General features: G+C 30.3%; 1 protein-coding gene across 1 annotated transcript; it reads left to right on the top strand.

Annotated features, from left to right (window-relative positions):
* Positions 1-326: 326 nt before the first annotated feature.
* On the top strand, positions 327-20,181 carry LOC107448717 (transcriptional repressor scratch 1-like). Its single transcript, XM_071177975.2, has 2 exons — positions 327-598; positions 18,574-20,181. The coding sequence occupies exons 1-2, from the start codon at positions 475-477 to the stop codon at positions 19,407-19,409; spliced, it is 960 nt and encodes a 319-aa protein (XP_071034076.1). The 5' UTR covers positions 327-474; the 3' UTR covers positions 19,410-20,181.
* The last annotated feature ends 262 nt before the right edge of the window (positions 20,182-20,443 follow it).

The raw sequence follows: 20,443 nt of genomic DNA, 5'->3' as shown, positions 1-20,443 counted from the left end.
ACTGATATAGTTCCTGTTTGTATTTATTTTTAACGTATTGCATTACATTGTTAACCAATTAATACACGAACGTAAACAAGTGCAAACCGGTTTCAGTCGCATAAAAACAACACAGCTGTATAGAGTATCACGTGATAATTAAGATTTTACATAAAATCTTATTGCGCGTCTAATAATATGGGCCGTGACTGTAATTGATCTAATCTATTTATGTTTTATATGTCCATAAATAAGTTATTTAAAGGGAGGTTCATTCATTTGAGAGGCAGGAGATGCCCCCTTCACTCTTTTGAGGAGAGGGCGCCACCGAACAGCCCCTTGTAGACACACACAGTGGCACTCTTCTATCATAACTGCACCAGAACATCCTGGAGTTCCGTCCCCGGACTTTTCTATCCGGAAAACAGTGGTGAAACGGGATTTTTCTCTTCTTCTTCGGGAAATGCAGCGGTTTGTTCCGACGGGACAACCATCATGCCAAGATCATTTCTGGTGAAGAAAGCTAAATATCCTGCTGACCATGGTAACAGGTGGCCCCACAGGGAGTCCTCAAGGGGATCCCCCGCACCCCCTTTCTTCACGGTCACATACAGAAATGGTAAGTTCGATTTCATCCAGTATATTATTTCATGCCCAAATTCAAAGTTGCAGGAAAATAATAATAGATAGATTACCGCTAAATTATCAGATAATCTAGCTAATCTGCAGGTAAACTAGCGTGATCCTTTGAAGTGCCAAAAAATTGTTTCACTTTAAAGTGCCATGGTAGTCTGCAAACTACCTATATGGTACAGTGGTAGCAAATTTAGAGTGTAGAATATTAAAAAAAAAAATACACTTTTTAAAAAAATAAAACTATTTTAAAGAAGTGGTACTTTTAAAATTCAAATATGAAAAAAAAATACTGCATCGTTAATATCGTTTTTATAACTTATATTATTGAATGCATGATTAATCAGAAACTAACAAATTAAAATATTTCCAAAACAAACCAACTTGGTAACTGAAATACGAACTAATTTAGAAAAATACGATGTTTTCTGAAACTGTTTTTATTTATTAATTTTCAAACCTGGATCCGTTTATGCGATTGATCAGCAGGATTGGCAGATACAAGAACAATTTAAAACCTACTCTATATAAATACATAAATATAACATAGCACTTTTCTTAGTAACTAGGCGGCTCAGCCCCTTATTCGCTGTCGCTCACCAATCACAATAATTGTAAGAAAAAAAACAGCTCACTTAAAATCTATGTATAAAAGGTGTAATTAATTATTCATTTAAATTATATGAACTTAAACGGGTTAAATTCTGCTTACGCTATTAATCCCACGTCCAAACATTTCCTTCATGATTCGATTAAGATCTATTTGTGAATAATTTTGCTTATTAGTAATTCCTTAACCTAACATTCAAAATTAAATTTATATTGTTATAACAAATTTGATGCGTTCACAACAGTAATGGAATACTAAATACAATTAAATACTAATGTAAAGTTCTTAATAATTTAACGAATCCATTTAACTGTGATTTATAATATTATATGAATATAATTCTCACCAAAAAATAATAGTTGTAAAACGGTTAATAAGTTTAGACACAGATTTAAAGCAGTTTAACTTAAAATGTAGCATAAAAAGGTTATATCATATTATAAGATTTTAAAACATCTTTTTAGTTACAAAATCTTATTTTAGAAAGCGATCAAAATCGAAAACAATAATAGCAGAGTAGAATAAGACAAATATTACAGGTACTTTAAGTAAAAGATACAAAAATACGTTGTTGGAAAATAATATAATTTAAGATTTAATTATGCTGATGAGAGAGAGACAACCAAAAAAAATATGAAAATTAATGTGAGAAAACTTGTTCCTACCATGCGATTTTTCCAGCCAATAAAAATTCACTGGCAACAATGGATTACTGTGTTGCAAAAATAAGCTTTCATGTTTAGAGACATTTTACAGTGGGACCAATATGAATAGAAAAACAATTTGTAGCTTTTGTTGTGCCCTCAAAAATGCATTAAATTATTTTCTATAAATTTTTCCATGATAAATCCTTTCATAATTTTATCTTCTTTCGATCTGATTGAATCAAATCCGTCTCTATGTATTTAAATAGAACTTTTTTAGCTCATCTTCGCATGGTTAAAATTTGCATTCTTTACTGACTCAATATTATAACACACAATATGTATAATTTATAAATGTCTTAAATAATATCAGTTCCGCAAAAACTATATATCTTTATTTTTTTGCAATATATATATATGGTGTTTATTTTTCTGTAAAATAAGCCAGTCGTTGTTGGGAATAAATACAGTCACTTGCCAAATTATTCGACGCACTATAAGATTCTATGTAAAATCTTAATTATCAGGTGAATACATCTTCATTGCCTTTATGCGACTGAAACCGGTTTGAACTTGTTTACGTGAGTGTATCAATTGGCTAGATTAGACGATATATAATATAAATTTGACGATAGGAAAAATCAGACGACATATTATATAAATATAGAATATTTATTATATCATGCACTATATTAGTATATTGTAATAATTAGACCAAATTATTAAACGCACTTTAGTTTTTTAATAACTACATAATATGGTCATAATATTTCAATATAACTAACAATATGGTAATAATATATCAGTATAACTAATAATATGGTCAGGGTCTGTAAGTGCTTAAAACATTTCGAGTTTCATTTTTCTTTAAAAACAAAAATTACAAAGGGACGAAAAAATGCGATATCCTGTCTTAAAGATTATAATAAATAAGTATAAGCATTTTTACGCTTCATGGTAATTTTTTTTAAAAATCCTAGAAATGAATTTCCCGCCATTCACCTTATAATTCACAATTTTATGTGAAATATTACGCCCAAAGGGAATGTATTGAAATCATGTCAATCTTCAACATCTTAACGATTATTGATTCGGAGGCAACAGTCAAAGCATCAACAAGTATAAATTCAATTGTATGCGCAACGTGCACTAAGCATCCTGGAATCCAGTGCAAAGATAATAGCATATTTGTTACCCCAAAATCAGTTTATTCTATAGAATATCTGGCTAATAAACATATTAAGCTAGAGTGATCCATTCAAGTGCCGAAACATTGTTTCATTTCGCAAATTACGTAGGCAATCTGCACATTACCCACTATTCACTCGTTAAAAGGAAAATAAAACCTTTGCTGGAATAACAGCTGTACGATTAAATTAACATTATCACGATTAAAATTATCGTAATGCTCAAATTAGCATTACTATTACGATTAAAATTATTATGATTAAATTAGCATTATTATTACGATTAAAATTATCATAATGATTAAATCAACATTATTATTATTACGATAAGCATTATTATAACGATTAAATTAACATTATTATTTCTCGCTGTCTGAAAAATGAAGTTGCTACAATCAAATAATTAGTTGATACAATTAATCAATCGATTACTTTAAAAACTATAATACAGAAACTAAAATGGTTTGAAATGCTATTATATCATTTATTTTTTTCAATAAATAAATAATTACTTAAATAATATTTACGTACAAATAACTAATACGTAAGTAAATAATTACGTAAATTGGGTTAACAATCATATTTGTTAACCCAAAATCAGTTATTCTATAGAATATCTGACTAATAAACATATTAAGCTAGGGTGATCCATTCACTTGCCGAAACATTATTTCGTTTCACAAATTACGTAGGCAATCTGTGCATTACCTAGATTTGCACATTACCTACTGGGCACTCGTTCAAATGAAAATAAGATCTTTGGTGGAATAACAGCTGTAGGATTAAATTAGCATTATTATTACGATTAACGTTATTATAAATGAACATAACTCGCTTTTTGAAAAATAAAGTTGCTACAATCAAATAATTAGTTAATAGAATTGTGGGAAAAGTTGTTATCGATCATGTCAACCTTCATCTATGAGAAAGTATGCCAACATAGAATCCGAGTGAACATGTCTTATATGCTTGTGAATTGGAATTGTATTTCTGTAGTGGTAGATACACAGTATACTCCAACACCAGAATTTCATCTGTGAAAGAATTCGATGAACGGGATACCACTAGTTGATTCATCGCTGTTTTGTGAGAAGCCAGGAGAGCTGTATTAAGATCACCGTACTTTTGAGAGATGATCGGGAGAGCTGTATTAAGTTCACAGTCGTGGTCGCTCCTGTGTTGCCATTAGCAGTAGATTCTATACATTGTACGTTGTGTGTGATCGAGACTGAGTAGCAACAGCGCGAGGAGGTAGATAATGTCGCAGTCACAACTGTTCAATGTAGACCATCCATCGAAGTAGGCGTGTTCAGATCAAAGTGGGCGCTACTATTAAGACAGGCGTGCTCATATCGAAGTGGGAGTTTCTGTCAAGGTAGGCATGTTCACATCACGTGCGAAGGTCACCCATGTGGGGATGGTAGCTATAGACAATGTCAACCTTCGTCTATGTAAAGGTACCCCAACATAGAATCGAGGTAACATGTCTTATATACTACTGAATTGGAATTGCATTTTTGCAGTAGTAGATGCACTACAGTAGTAGTAGATACACTTTAAAAGCTATAATACAAAAACTGAAACGGTTTAAAATGTTATTACAATAAAGAAAATTAACCTAATGCCATTTATTTTCTTAAATATATAAATAATTACGTAATTAAATACAATCAAACAATCATCAAATTAGTTAATAGAATAAGGCAAACAAAAAATTTCAAATTTGAGGAAAACAAAAAAAAAATTTATATACAATTTGCAAAAAAAATTCAGTCGAATAGTTCCTGAAATATCGAATTTTACATATGCAACTCCTTTAAAATTCGACTTCGCATTAATTATTAGACTGATTTCGCTCACATTTAGTATTTTGGCTTCCAAAATTACATTCTAATGTTTTTTTTTAAATGACGTAAAAAATTTTATACCTTACAATCCAAAAACTTTTCAACTATTATTGAAATAATATAGATATATATTTATTCATTCAATACACTTTCACCTCAAATATTTCTATTCTTAACATGCCTCTTCATTCAATTTGAAAAAGACCTAACCATCCCCATTTCCTTTTGTAACGTATTTAATCGAGTTCCTCTAACGATCATTTCCCCGTTATATTTCAAGCATTACAATTCTGGCTAGTATTTCTATTTAAAATTCACAATTAATGGCCGATTCGAACTGCGGAGACATAACGAATCATCATTTGGCAGCATTAGAACATGCTAACTTTTTTTTTATTCATTTCAAGCAACCCTCAATGTTTTTAAGCTTCGACTTAATTATTCTCTGTTAAATTACATTTATAGCATATATTACATACACAATCCCTCGCCAAATGATTAGACGTACTATAATATTCTATGCAAAATCTTAATTATCAGACTATACTATACAGCTTTATTGCTTTTACGCGAGAGGTTTGCACTTGTTTACGTTCTTGTATCAAATGGGTTAAATGAGACAATATATATTCGACGATTGGATACGTTAGACCAGGGGTCGCCAAACTTTTTTGATTATCGACCCCTATATAATTTTTCGAAATCTCCATCGACCCCCGCAAAAGTAATTTTCTGTTAATTAAAATAAAACTATTAGATACTATGTTTGTACATTTATTTTATGATTTTAAACATTTATTAAAGTAATAGTACATTGTGCAACAATAGTTTTATGAAAAATATATTAATATTGAAATTTAAAATACCTTATTATTAAATAATAAGTAATTATGCATAAGTAGATATAATAAGCAAAGTAACTAAAGATTTACTGCTTCTTGATCAATAAGATGGGTAGACCTGGTGTTTTTTTGCAAGGTTCGCTATATTGGGTTCAAAATTGGTCAATTTTAATTTTCGTCAAAATTGGTCAATTTTGTAATTTTCGTAAAAAAATACAAAGTGTGCTATAGTTTTGCCGCGGGCTGTACTAATCCATATCATTAATGCTTACCTTCTTTTTTGTGCATTGATAATTAAAATTGATATCTAAACCAAACGAATGGTTTTATCGAAAACAATAACTAATTATCCCAAACTATAAAAGTTTTAATAATGACACTGCAAATATTCAACACAGTTTGCAAAGATAGTTGAAACTGCGTATGATATTTGCATTTGTAACGTCAATGCTCGTCACACGTGACATTTGGACAAGCGCATATAGGCATATGACTTATAAACTGCGCTGAGTTCGTGCCACTGCGCGGTGGTACGTACATACTTGTTTCACCCCAATAAATATACGTTTATTAATTTATGTTTTATAAAGAAACTGATATTGAGTCAATTATAAAAAAAATTCACAAATTTTACATACTTAATTAGGTATGTGTGATTTGCGTATTGAGAACTGTTTCTTTTTTCGACCCACAATTGACACTTCCGATTCGGATCGCCCCCCTGTCTCAGATCGACCCCTGCTTTTGTTAAATAGACCCTTGGGGGTCTATATAGACCACTTTGGCGACCTCTGCATTAGACGATATATTATGTAAGTAGAGAATATTTATTTCATCAGGTATTATATTCGTATATTATAATAATTAGTCCCAATTATGAGATGTAGTTTTTTCATAATCGCATTTTTTTCACGAGTTTATGTGCAATACTTTTATATTGAAAAAAAACATTCAGGAGATTTTTAATATATTTCCTATTTGTAATTATTTTATACTTATGGTATTGCAATGTTAACCCATTCATACACGAACGTAAACAAGTGCAAACCGGTTTCAGCAGATCATTGATCAGCATCACCTGATAATTAAGATTTTACATAGAATCTAATAATTTAGCCAGGGAGTGTAGGGTCCTTGTACGTGAAAACCTGATTATTAGATCAAAAGATATTTCTGATAAATTATCCTATATAATCTGATCATTAGCTAGGTCAGCGGTCGGCAAACGTATTAGCCAAAGAGTCAAATATGAACATTACAACAATTTTTAAAAAAGTTAGGAGCCAAATCTGCTTGTTTAGTAAACTTTTATTACATTAAATAAGTAGTACACTAAATAAAACTAAATTTCATACTTAATAAATATTTATTAATGCGAACAATGTGCTTGCATCTCCTTGGAAAGTTTGAGTAAGTCAGGTTTGTATGTTGTTTTTAATTTTAAGCCAATTTGTACCCCCACTACTTTAGAAAAAGTATGCGCGCATGCTTGTGGTACCTTTGTATCACACCGGAGTACGCCGAAAACATACGAACAATTTAAGCCGGTAGCTTGTACATGGTTTGCGTTTACGTTTACGAAAATTAATAAAATTAAACTCGATGTTCGTTACGTATTTTTACAACAATATAAAATTCTAATTACCTATCTATCTTTTAACTTAAACAAAAATTATATATGTTCTCGATTTATAGAAGAATTTTAATTTATCAAAATAAGATGTAATTATTTTCTTACTAAGGTTTTTTTAATGGAAATATTATTGCGCTTTCCGTGGATATTTGTGCCAGAGCCGCACTTTAGGAGCCAAAGAGCCACATGCGGCTCCGGAGCCGCACTTTACCGACCACTGAGCTAGGTAATGTCCATTTTAACGACTTTCGAGTAGCAGCTATGTATATATCTTTCAATTCAGAGTTCAGCCTAAGAAAACCATCTCTGTTCCGTATATACATAGTTGTACTGAGCATTATTTAGGAAATAAGTATTACCTATTATGAGATTAAGATTAGACATATAAACGAGACAAATAAAAAACAATACTGAATAGATAAGAAAGTATTATCTCAAACCTGTATATGTCTGACGTATGGCACAGCTATTAACATTTAAGCTTTCTGATAAGAGTTGTCAGTTAATAACAACTGAATTAACGATTGGAATCAGAAATTATTTTTATTTCGCAAACATTCAAAAATTTTCCTGGATGATTATTAGCACTTAGTATTAAGGTCATTTTCAAAAAATGACCTAAATCTAGTAAGTGCTAATTATCATTCAGGAAAAGATTTGAATTCAAAATTTTTGATATCTAATGACTAGTTTCTAATGAATTTTTGAAAAAAATTGAAAATGACATTTTTAAGTATTCGAATTTATGCACTTTATGTTTTCAGTAAACGTAGAAATTAGTATTTAAAAAATAATGTCTTCGTGAAACATTTTTATGCGTCAGATACAGCCGTATAGCAATGTCCTAGACATCTTATACCCTTATTTAATTCATTAAACCAACTATTAATTGAAAATAATTTTTATAGTTGTAAAAATTGTGTTATATTTAATATACGGCGCAGATTATCTAATATACAGTTTTAAAAAGAAATTTGAGTAAAAATCCGGTCCGGAGAATTTGTCCGGAGAATTTTTCCCAATCAGTGAGCATAATTATTGTATTTAATTATATCTGTCAAGTTGCCAAAATGAGATCCAATGGCTCCCTGGAGGGTCTTATTTTAGATAGGAAAGCCATTTTAAAAATTATTATTATATTTATACTATTCTAAGAAAATAAATCTTTAATGATGTAATGATATTTCACATATTATGTAATGTAATGATGATAACGTAATTGTATTTCACATATATTTCTTCCGTTGCTAACATAATTGCTTTAAATTTACTGTTATATTGTTCATTTGACGTTTTTACGATAAGATTAAGTTATATATTTCCGTTTTTTTATAAGCATTTCTTTTTTTTTTTAATTGAATACGTCCAAGTAAATTGACCTGCAATTGTTTTCCCTACGTTACTCCTCTATATGTTATGACGTTAAAGATAACTTTATTTATTGTCTTTTAATTTAGTAATTCTTTACATATTCACGTTATTAAAAGAAATAGAGGTAGGGGTGAATATTTGTATGACTAAAATTCAGTCATACGCAATGCAAGAACATTAAAAAGCTCTACTAATAGTCTTCTCTACCTTTGTTCCTCTCTGTTACCAACAATTTATTATTATTAAGCTTTATTTCTTCATTTTACGCATATTAAGTTTTATTTCTCTATTTAATTTAAATAAAGCAATTTTATTGACTTGTAGTGTTAATTTGACCATAATGTAAATTATTTACTGTTTCATGTAATTTTTTTTATTTAAACATACATTCTGAATACTGGTAAGAGGGGAGCATAAATTATTGTTGTTTCTTTACTTAGTGTCGTAAAACGTGCACTGCTGCTTCAAGTTTTAATGCCAAGAAATATTTCAAAGGCAGCAAAACAATTTTTTCAAACACTGACTACTTTATACCATTTAAAAGGATCAAAAATATATAAGAAAATTAAGTTTAACACAGAACTTATGTATTTATCTGAAAAAATAAACATTTGAACTGCAATACATTTACGCCAAAGGAAAAATGCGTATATGCCAGGAGGAACACGATGCATCTCCTATTTTGATTCTGATTATTAATACCACTTGGCACAATCTGACTAACTTTTTCTCTAAACAATTGAATTTGTGCTGATTATGTTTCTGTTTATAAGTAAAACTCTAAATCGCCTCCTTCTTATGAATATCTGCAGGAAGTTAGCAGGAATAAGCAGGATATAGCAGGAATAAGCAGGAACATATTTAAAGACTTCGTCTTCGATTTTGCATATTTAGAGACTTTTTAAAACATTATAACCATTGAGCAATACGTTATAAACATTGAGCAATGTAAATTAACACTTAAGCAAGAAAAAAAAAACGTTATCAACCCCACACAATTTATTAGCACAGAAAGAAAAATTTAAAAAAAAAAAAGACCAGTTTGATGAACAGAGGAAAAGAAAGTGAAATACGATTATTCGAAACATCTGCAAATTTTATCAGGTACTCAAACTAGTTTTGATGTTTTTAATCACGCCTTCTTCAATAGGAATTCCTTACATTTTGATACGTTGTCGTTTCGTCCTCATTTATGTACTCTTCTGTGAATACCAATTTGTGTATAACTATATCTTCATATTTGGCAAAAGGTAAAAACATTGGTTAAAAGTATAGTGATAATACACATCTATGGGATCTTTTCCCCTAAATCTTGTATATCAAATTTTTTTTTCTTTTTTTCAATAAAACTGCTTAATTTCAATTAGAAAATATAACAGATGATGTGATCTATATTTAACGTACATAACATACATATTTGGTTATTCTCTTCTATTTTAATATCTAAATTTGGGCTGAAAAAGTTTTTTTACTAGTGAAGAGCCACTTGCCCAGCAGCTGACCAATGAAAAGCAGGTTATGCGAAACTTAATCTAAATGCCTTTCAAAAAGTCAATTTGCAAGAAAAGTTGTAAAATGATTTATCATACAAAATTGATTAAAAAAAGTAAACTTTTAATTTACATTTAAATTTTAAACAATTACTTTTGTTAAAAGTGTCCTCAAAGTTAAAAATATGATATCTGCCAATAATATTTAAATAAAATAATTTTTGCATATATTTATATTTCCGAAAAAGCGAAATGTAATTTTAAAAAAATTCTAAATAAATTTTTTTATTACTTAAACTGGTTTTTCCAAAGTAGAAATTTATTAGAACATGACATTAAATGTAATTATCTTAATTTTTTTAAATCAAATTTTACATTCTTCTGTTGAATAAAATCATCTGAATAGTCTTTCATCGTTATTTTGTGGACGGGTAATGAAATTTTATAATAAATATAAGGTTTTGATTTCGACTCCTTCCTTTGCATTAAAATTGATTCACTCCTTAACGTGTTAGTGCTTCAAAAATGCACAAATGTCATTAAAAAGTGTTTGTGAGCGCAAACAAAAAGTGTTGTAAATATAAGCAAAAATAGCATAAATCGAAAAAAAAAAGTTTTATATATATAAATAAAAGTTATGAATACGAAAAAAATGCTGTGAAAGTAATCAAAAATGTATAATTGTAAACAAAAATATGCGAATAGAACAAAATACCAGCACAATTAAAAACAATGAAAATTTTAACCAATTAAAGAAAGTAAAATATAGATAAAGTACATTTTTTATGGTAATTCAATTTGGTGTAAATATTTCCTGGTCTTTTTAATACTGTACAGAAAAAAATAAAGAATTAAAATATATAGAAAAAATCAAAATAAAAATACTAATTAATTAGCCATCTCCCGAGACCAGTTGGTCCTCCTTTTTAAATAAGTATAATTTCAAGTAATCGTGCAGTCAAAAATTGAAATAATATGTCAGAATAATAAACTTTTATTGATCAAGTGAGAGTGGATTTAATTTTTGTCTCTTATATGTTCGTATGGTATCGTGGTAAGTTTGCTAATTAAACAGTACAACGTATACTAACGTTAATTATCTCAATGGTGATAAATAAAATTAGCACCTTTGTCAAAATCACAGTGAGCACTTATTTGTTATTATAAATGATGCAAACCAATGAATTTTATTTGTAAGGGTTTTTTCACCAAAACAAAACTAACTTTTCCTGTTATAAATTTAATTAATTTAAAACAATATATACGCAGATCTAAGACAGCAAACATAATGCATTTTTAAAGTAAACAATAAGCTTTAAAAAAACTTACAGCCATTGTTCAAAAACTAAAAGAGAGCATTACCAAGTAATCGAGTATTTACGTTAAAAAGTTAAAATCAGCCTTTATATTTAGTTGACAAGCTTAATTGGTGATTAAAATGGACTTAAGCTTGACAACTAGTTTTATTTAACATTTTTCAATCTAAGCGGAAGATTTTTGCTTTAAAAAAAATTTTCTTATCTTGTTATTGAGATAAAGGAGTAGAGACTTCAGGGATCTAAGTCTTATGCATGTGTTACAGTGAATGACCTAAATGAAGAGAATGTCGTCTTTCACAGGTGAATGTCCGAAATATGTGTTACATCCGATTTGATATTAATTTATTCGTTGATATTATGATATTTATTCGATATTCTAATATCTGCTGAAAATAGATAAGGAGAAACATCAGTGTTCGGAGTACTGGTTAAATGCATACTGTGCTTTGGCACTTGAGCTTAAAAAAACATTGATGTAGGGCATACCGGACAAATGTATACCGGGCAGTGGCACTTAACTAGACCTAGTATACATTTAGAACATTTAGCAAAGCGACTATGTGATTGTCAACATTCACAGGTGGAAGTCGACAACCATCAAATTTGGTCATTCACAGTAACATATGCTCTCCATGTCATTTATGTACGTTTGGAGAATCTATCATCTGTTGGTAACCAACCTCTCGGTTTCTAGTTATCGGTTATAATTACCATACGTTAGCGACTGCTTTATAGAGCTGTCACCCACATCATTAACACCCATTACTAATTGGTTCCAAAATTTTAATATCGCGAGGCATTGTTAAAAAGTATATTGCGATATTTTATCAATTATATAACTTATACATTGGTCTCCATATTTTTGTTTCCCAAATAAAATTCGGCAACATTCACAATGATATAGCATTCAATAATGGGATACCTGCAATTGACGTAGTGTGGATATCTCAATTCCGATTGGCTGTTGAAACGCCTCATTCGTTTACGTTAACAACTGTTATTTTCATTCTATTTAGAGTAAGACGGTCCCGACAAGTATCAATTCTCTTAAGTGAGATATTCGAAATCCCTTCACAAAGATTCTCTCTCAAAGATTTCAATTCTTTCACTATATATAATTACACAGTGACTTAACACAAAGACAGACACAAAGCCATTTGGAACATAAACTAATTATGCTTCGAAGTTGCCAGGTACACAAAGCAAAAACATATCACGGCTACGATAAAATACATAAACAAATAAAAAATTTAAGTTAAGTTAAGTAAAAGACACAGACGAGAAAGAATTGCATTTCAACTAATTCCACGTGCGATACGACTCCGTATTTAATTAACATTCTAACTTATGAATAGAAACTTAGCTGAACTGTAAAACGACAGTTTGCTAATAAATATTAGTTTGAGCTAACTTCATAGGTCACGTGTGTGCGTTTGGGAGGTCTTCTTGAGTGCCCAATTGTCGCAATGTGGAATATTCAGGATAACTTCATATTCGATGCACCTATGCGTATTATCGTTAGCCGGTGACCTGTGCAAATCAGAATTTAGTCGAGGACTTTGCTGTTGTTGTTGACATAGGCTATTAAAGCAATGGGTGTGATTGTTCTTGTTTTTCAGTGGCGCCATCTATAGCCAAGAATTTAATTTCTGCAACATCTTTACGTCACACCCGTTTATGGGGCAAACCCATTCATTTATCCATTCATTGATCCGCTGATCGTAATTTTGACCTGAACGATCAATCTCCAATTCAGTATCCTCGAGGTATTGATTTGAAATTGGAAAATGGAGGACTTTATGACCCGGCAGATTTAACGTGCAATAGTCTCCACAAGGGGAGTATTCGATCAGATGGATTCGAACTACCGTTCTCACGAAGGTGAGTTCAGCGTCTTGGCAACCAGGCTGTCCCGGTCAAACGACTTTGCCGAGTACTTATTGATATCAAGAGATAAGAATAAGTACTGATTTTAATAAAGTTTATAACATTTTCATTTAAAGGATATTAATATATAGTTTGAGAATTAAAAATTCGTGATCAAAAACGATGTGAACAATTAATTATTACCACACCACAAATTCTAAAATGCAAACTGGTTAAAAAACCAATAAACCATAGAATCTCTGCAAATCTACAACTACAGATTGCAAACTTTATCGACCTTCCAAACTCCAAATAAGCCGTAATACGCAACAAATACTAGGATTAAGCCAGCATTATTTTTAACCGACAGTATTATTTTTCAGTATTAGTATTTAATAAGTTTAAAAGCTTTGAAATTAAAGTGCCGTTTGGATAAATAAGAAAAAGCCTACACTCTTGTGCAAATTAATTGAAACAAACTCAATAAATTCAGAAACCTAAGAGAAAATGCTATTTTATTTAAATTTATACAAACTCAAAAATTTTTAGTACATAATATGATCTCCACGACACTTTATTAACATTTGGACACGATTCGGCATGGATTCCACTAATTTTTCAGTCATTCGTAATATTTGTGTCCTTGTACCACACATGAATTAACGCCGTGATTAGCTTCTCCATAGTTGTACAGTCCATATTTAATAGGCGATTCTTGCATATGGCCCAGAGATTCTCAATTGGGTTGATATCCGGAGAGTTCCCTGGCCATTCCAATGTATCAATTTGATTCTCAGACACGAATTTCTTTACAATTTTGGACGTATGGCAAGGAGCTAAATCCTGTTGAAAAATCCCTGTTCCATCAGGGTATCGTTTCTTCAACTCTGGAACAACTTTTTTACCCAGAATAGTAATTGTACTGCTCAGAACGCATCATACCGTCAATAGGCTGCAAAGGTCCAACCCCATTGTAACCGAAACAACCCCAAAACATCTTTAAAAAACACGAAAAAAAAAGTATGTTTCAATTAATTTGCACAAGGGTGTACTTATGTTTAACATTACCACTAACGGTGAAATATGATATTTCTTCAATTTTCTATAACTTACGTTAGCCTGCGTCTTCGTTTCTAGCACGCTTTGCGTCGACACTTAAACAATGAATTTAGAGAACTGTAAGGGTATTTAATCTTTTCTAGTAATTTCGTCTGCTTCTAATTTATTTGAATGCTAGGTTGCTAAACCCCCCGTTCGCTACCGCTCCCCAATCCCGATGATTGATTCGCTATTATTATAGTTTCTTGGCAGAAAACAATTTTTCTACTAATGTTAAAATTATTTACTTAACATCTAAAAGGAATTGTGTTTGCATACGATTGCGCTTTTACTTCTCACGTCCAATGATTATTATCCATTATTATAAATATTTTAATTTATTGGTGAACAGAAGTAATTTTTCTAAGAAATCATTTTTTAATAATCGCTTATATGGTTATAACATAATATAAATGTTATAACAATATTACATTTATATTGCTGAAATATATAAATGCTATATTATTTAACATTTTTTTGTTTTATATTTATTTATGTTATATTGTTCAGACAATATTTATTTGAACAATGTTATATTGTTTTTGATGAGTTTACAACCACAATTTAATGTTTCCGCTAACACAAACGAGCGGATATATTAATCCTATTTTTGTTTGCATCTCATTGGGCATGAAGCTGATCGTTAAGTTCTAAATCATTTAACAGATATCTTTCACTGTATATTAAACTTTGGATCTCTTTAACTGTATATTAATTTATAACAGCAGAGTATTAATATTATTTGCACAAAAGTAATAATTGTAAAATGGTTAATAAGATTAGACCACCTTTCTAAATAACTTCATCTTAAAATGTTGCGCAGAATTACATTATAACAATGATAAAAAAAAAACAATTCTCTTAGTTTTAAACTTTTGAATTAAAAGCGTAATAGCGGTACGGGAGAACAACTTTAAATCAGGGATACAAAACTATTTATTGAAAAACAATACATTTGACTTTTATGCTGATGACAACCATAACAATATGGAAATGAATGAGGAAAAACTGGATCCTACCACGCGATTTTTGGGCAAATAAAAAGCACAAACAACAATGGAAAACTGCAACACCATCATTAAATTTTTATGTATCGTAAGATTTTGTAAAACTGCTCTTTCCGTGATAGAGCAAGTTTTAATCTATAAAAATGGTTTTCATTAATAAAGTTTGTATCTTCGATAGCGTATTTCAATCACATAGTGATAGAAAGAATAAATATTACGTAGAATAAATATTAGAAATAGTAAAATTTGTTTTTTATTTATTATTTTTTTCTGGCTTCTTTATGATTCATCATTGATATCTTCATTCATTTAATCTTTATTCCTAGTGAACTTTTGAAGAATTTTTTTCACTTACTACATTCAAAATCGGTAACTTTTTGACATGTGTCAGTTTTAGGATAAAATTGTAACGACAAAGACTGTCAAAACTTAAATAGCATTTATGTATTGCTATAAATCAGGATTGGCATATTGTCCGAAAGAAATCTATTTCTTCCGGGATTTTTTTCCTCTAAGTTTATATAATACAGCTTTACATAAATCTAAATATGATGCATGGATTTTATATTAAGTTTTTGTATTTGATTCTAAATATTATGATGCTATTTATAATTGTGTGATTTCTATTAGTGTATATGTTGAGCATGTGATTTGTTAATTTAGAAGCATTAAAAAAATTTGATTATTATATTTTTACTTTTCGTTACATAACTAAAAACTAACTTTAAGTGTACTTTATTATGTAAAATGTAAAGAAAAATAGTACAATTATTTTTATTTTAAAAGAAATTAGTTACATTTTCTTTTCGTTGCAATTGTACTTTATTTAAAAATGAAAAACTAAATAGCCTTGAAATTTATATTATTTAAACTAGATTGCAATTATAAAATGTTTAAAATATTGTTTTAATATTTGATATTTCTTTTTGAAAAAGAGTTTCTTTCACTGGGATATCAAAAATATATTTCTTTCGATGTGGGTTTTTTTCATGGATTTTTTCAACTGTGGGAGAAACTTAACATCCCTGGAGACCAAACTGAAAACTTGTTTTTCTAATGATTTGAAATAGTTAATTTTCATTTAAAAACCAAGAAGCAATCTTGAGTATGTTGGTATTTAAGTATTAAAAACAGAACACACTGAATAATTTTTGATCTAATGATCAGATTATCACGTATTAGGATTCAATGTTAATTATACGTGGAACTCACCTTTATGCTAATTAATTAGTGCAAAAGATATTAAGTTACGAAATCAGAGAAAAAAAGTATACTTATTCTTAATAAACATGTCTTTTTTTAATCGAATTCGGATTTCTGATCCAAGATTATAATGGATTTTTTTTATTGTTTAAGAAATGTAATTTTACAAATAAGTAATTTATTATGCTAAGCAAACTCTACGAGTAATACAGAAGTTATGAATTGGAAATTGTTTTTTTTTTCTCAAAATATATAGAGAAATAAATAACTTAAGGTAATTTCTACATCAAAATAAGCTATTTAAGATTAATAAAAAGCAATCAAATTATTAAAAATATTTGAAATTTTTTATATATAAAAGGTACTAAGGTACTGCGTTCTGGGAAAAAAAATGTTCTCAAATATGCTGATTAATAAATGGAGAAAATATTTTAAGTTACAAAATCAGACGTAAAAACGAACTTTCTCTGAATAAACATATTTTTTTATGGATTTGTATTCCTATAACCTAAAATAAAAGGGATAGTCGCAATCTGGAAAATATCATGACTAGTTTGGTCAGGAAAGATGTCGAAGGATTGAACCCCATGATCTTAATTTACTTTTCATACATTTCGCCACACCTCAATAACTTTTTTAGTGAATCGAAAACAAACAATTGTAAACAACTATAAAACTTCTTTATCTAAAAGTAATGTCCTTCAAAAATATTTCTTTAATTATTTTTTCTTTATCTATATATATATTTCTCTTACACGGCACCAGAAAAAAGCCTCATTACAACTCCCCGAATGGCAACGTTAGAAAATTGACCAATGATTGCTGCTAAAAATGTCACATGCCAAACAAGGCTCAACATATAGCGCTTTTAAAAACGGAAACAATAACCAGAGTGAGCATTAATTCAGCTGCGGCAATCTCATACTATTAAGCTAGGCAGAAGTGAGTAGTAGATCTCTATTTTAGTATTTTGTCGAAAGCTCTTTTCTGAAGTACTTTGTACAACTAAATAAGATTCTTTTCACAACACTTAAATATTTATTTTATTTTCTTCATTTATAGAGAAAAAAGTCGGCAAAAAATTCTGTTAGGTTAAAAAACATTTCGCTAAAAAAGGAACGAATTCTAAAAGAAATAAAAATAAACAACTTAAAAAATAAAAATGCTGTTGCCAACCATAGAATTTTTTGAAAGTTAACTTAGCAACATAAATCAAAATGACATAGAAGCGCAACTAGATCAAAATTATGATACCTGAGCGCTTGACGTAACAAATCCTTCAATTTTATAAGTGTTGTATCGCCAAATGCCCAAATCAACAATTGCAATTTCAAATTAATATTGTAATGTACTGGTTTAGAATTTTCTACAGTGAAAAGTTTTCGGAACTTCAGTATTCAAAAAAGTATACAAGAGCTAGACGTTAAGAACGTATCCAATGAGCGAGCATTGGATTGCGAAGCAATCCGAAATGAACTGCGAAAGCAGTTCCGGGGGTTGGCGAGGCCCAGCGAGTAGGGGCCAAGCTTCCTAGTTATTTTATATATCAATAGTAGAAATAATTTTGATTGTAAGATATAACATACGGCTTTTTAACATGCGGATTTTTTAAAATTTTGAAACTCAGAAATTATGATACAAGTTGAACGATTGCGTTACTAATTAATATTATATATATATATATATATATATATATATATATATATATATATATATATATATATATATATATATATATATATATATATATATATATATATATATATATATATATATATATATATATATATATATATATATATATATATATATAGTAGTAAAATAAATGATAATTGTTTTTTCAGAATATGCATACGATTTATCCAGGGACTGTGATGTGTACAAAATGGCGGAGGAGGAAGTCGATGAAGATGAGGTCAACAGCTCAGAGAAACACCACATTATTTCCTTGGAGCGATCTGGTCCGAGTCCATCAGGAAGCTTAAGCGATGCAGGAGCTAGTGACATAAGCAGTGACGATACCGTTACCTCCCCCCATTTTGTGTACAGCCCCAATGTTTCGCCGTCACCGCCACCCACACTCACCGTCGGTTACAGCTACGAAACTTTCTTCATAACAGACGGCAGATCCAGAAGAAGAAAGACTAACCATCTCAACAAAAACCTTTCATCGTCTGAAACAGACAGGCCGTCGCGTTACACCTGCGGGGAATGTGGTAAACACTACGCCACCTCTTCCAACCTATCCAGACACAAACAAACTCACAGAAGTCCGGATTCGCAACAAGCCAAGAAATGTGAAACGTGCGGGAAAGTGTACGTCAGCATGCCAGCGCTGGCCATGCACCTCCTCACACACAACCTGAGTCACAAGTGTGCGGTGTGTGGCAAGGCTTTCTCGAGGCCGTGGCTGTTACAGGGCCACATGAGGTCACACACGGGCGAGAAGCCCTTTGGTTGCGTCCACTGTGGTAAAGCTTTTGCGGATCGATCGAATCTGCGGGCGCACATGCAAACCCACTCTGCTTTCAAACACTACTCGTGCGCTCGTTGCAACAAAACGTTCGCTCTGAAGTCTTACCTCAACAAGCATCACGAATCTTCCTGCTTCAAAGAAGGGGAAGAGAGCCCCCTCATGTGTCCGCATGTCTCCGAACAACTGATGGAAATCGGGACTTAGATGCTTCTGTTTTCAAAAGCCCTCTCTCAGAAAAATTGGTTCGATGTTGGACCATAATACGGGGCAAATTTGCTGCAATAAGTGGACAAATCGAACCGCGTCAGTTACGACAACATGATTGAACTTGGTAGATTTTTCAAAAAGTGCAGCAAATTTGATCACCATTATAGTTCAACACACTTCAAAACAGATTCACTAGCAATAATAATAATAATAATAGATATCAATCATATTTCTAGCAACCATAGATGTTGATAGAACTGTTTATATAGAAATCTATGACACAACGAAGTAACACAGTTATTCCGTCAGGTTTTATTTAGTGAGTCTTATGGAATTCTATTTCATAAAAGCTGTTTTTAATAGATATTTTATCATAGACATAATTTTCTAATGTGATTTTCTAGAAATATCGCATTAACACATTTTACAGCGTGAACACTGAAACAAGTATAGTGTCAAAAATTACGAACTATCCATTTCATTTTGAAAAAAAAATGAGCTGACTTGTTTACTTTCATCAGCAATGTTTTGTTGTTTTCTTTTACTTAACGGTATTTTAATTATTTTTTAAATTATGAGTCTCTCAGTTGTTTAATGCGTCGCCAAATCTCTTTGCAAGTTACATAATGTGCATTAGCTTATGCATTTATACCTCCCAAAAGTCATTCATTCCACTGATGCGGCTTTTTTAGAGATGTGCCTTAAAGTTTTTCGTACTTTGCTGCGTTATTTCTTTCCCTTGTAAATAAGTTGCATACAAAGAGAAAAATACATCCAAGCGTTAGGTGATAATTGGTAAAACCGTAAGTTATTCAAAGTAATATTTTAGAATATAACAACAAGTGTTAAGAAGCTTTGACATAAACATATTTGGTTGAACTAACAGTGTATGCTTCTCCTTATAACAAATGTCTATTCCCTAGTGATAAAATAACATTTCTCTTAAATTTAGCAAATAACTGCCTAAAAATAGTAAAAACACATTATTTTTACATTTTAATCTTTTGGGAGTCGGAAGGTATAATTATTTG

Source organism: Parasteatoda tepidariorum, chromosome 2 (assembly GCF_982258835.1).
Source record: "Parasteatoda tepidariorum strain Cologne lab strain chromosome 2, Ptep-v5.0, whole genome shotgun sequence".
Lineage (NCBI taxonomy): Eukaryota > Metazoa > Arthropoda > Arachnida > Araneae > Theridiidae > Parasteatoda > Parasteatoda tepidariorum.
This window is presented reverse-complemented; position numbering and strand designations above follow the sequence as displayed.

What these genes read in the sequence shown, in the direction of transcription:
- LOC107448717 (XM_071177975.2), top strand. Translation starts at nt 475, where the DNA reads ATGCCAAGATCATTTCTGGTGAAGAAAGCTAAATATCCTGCTGACCAT. An exon ending in CACGGTCACATACAGAAATG is followed by an intron (nt 599 to 18,573) that starts GTAAGTTCGATT and finishes TTGTTTTTTCAG; the next exon opens with AATATGCATACGATTTATCC.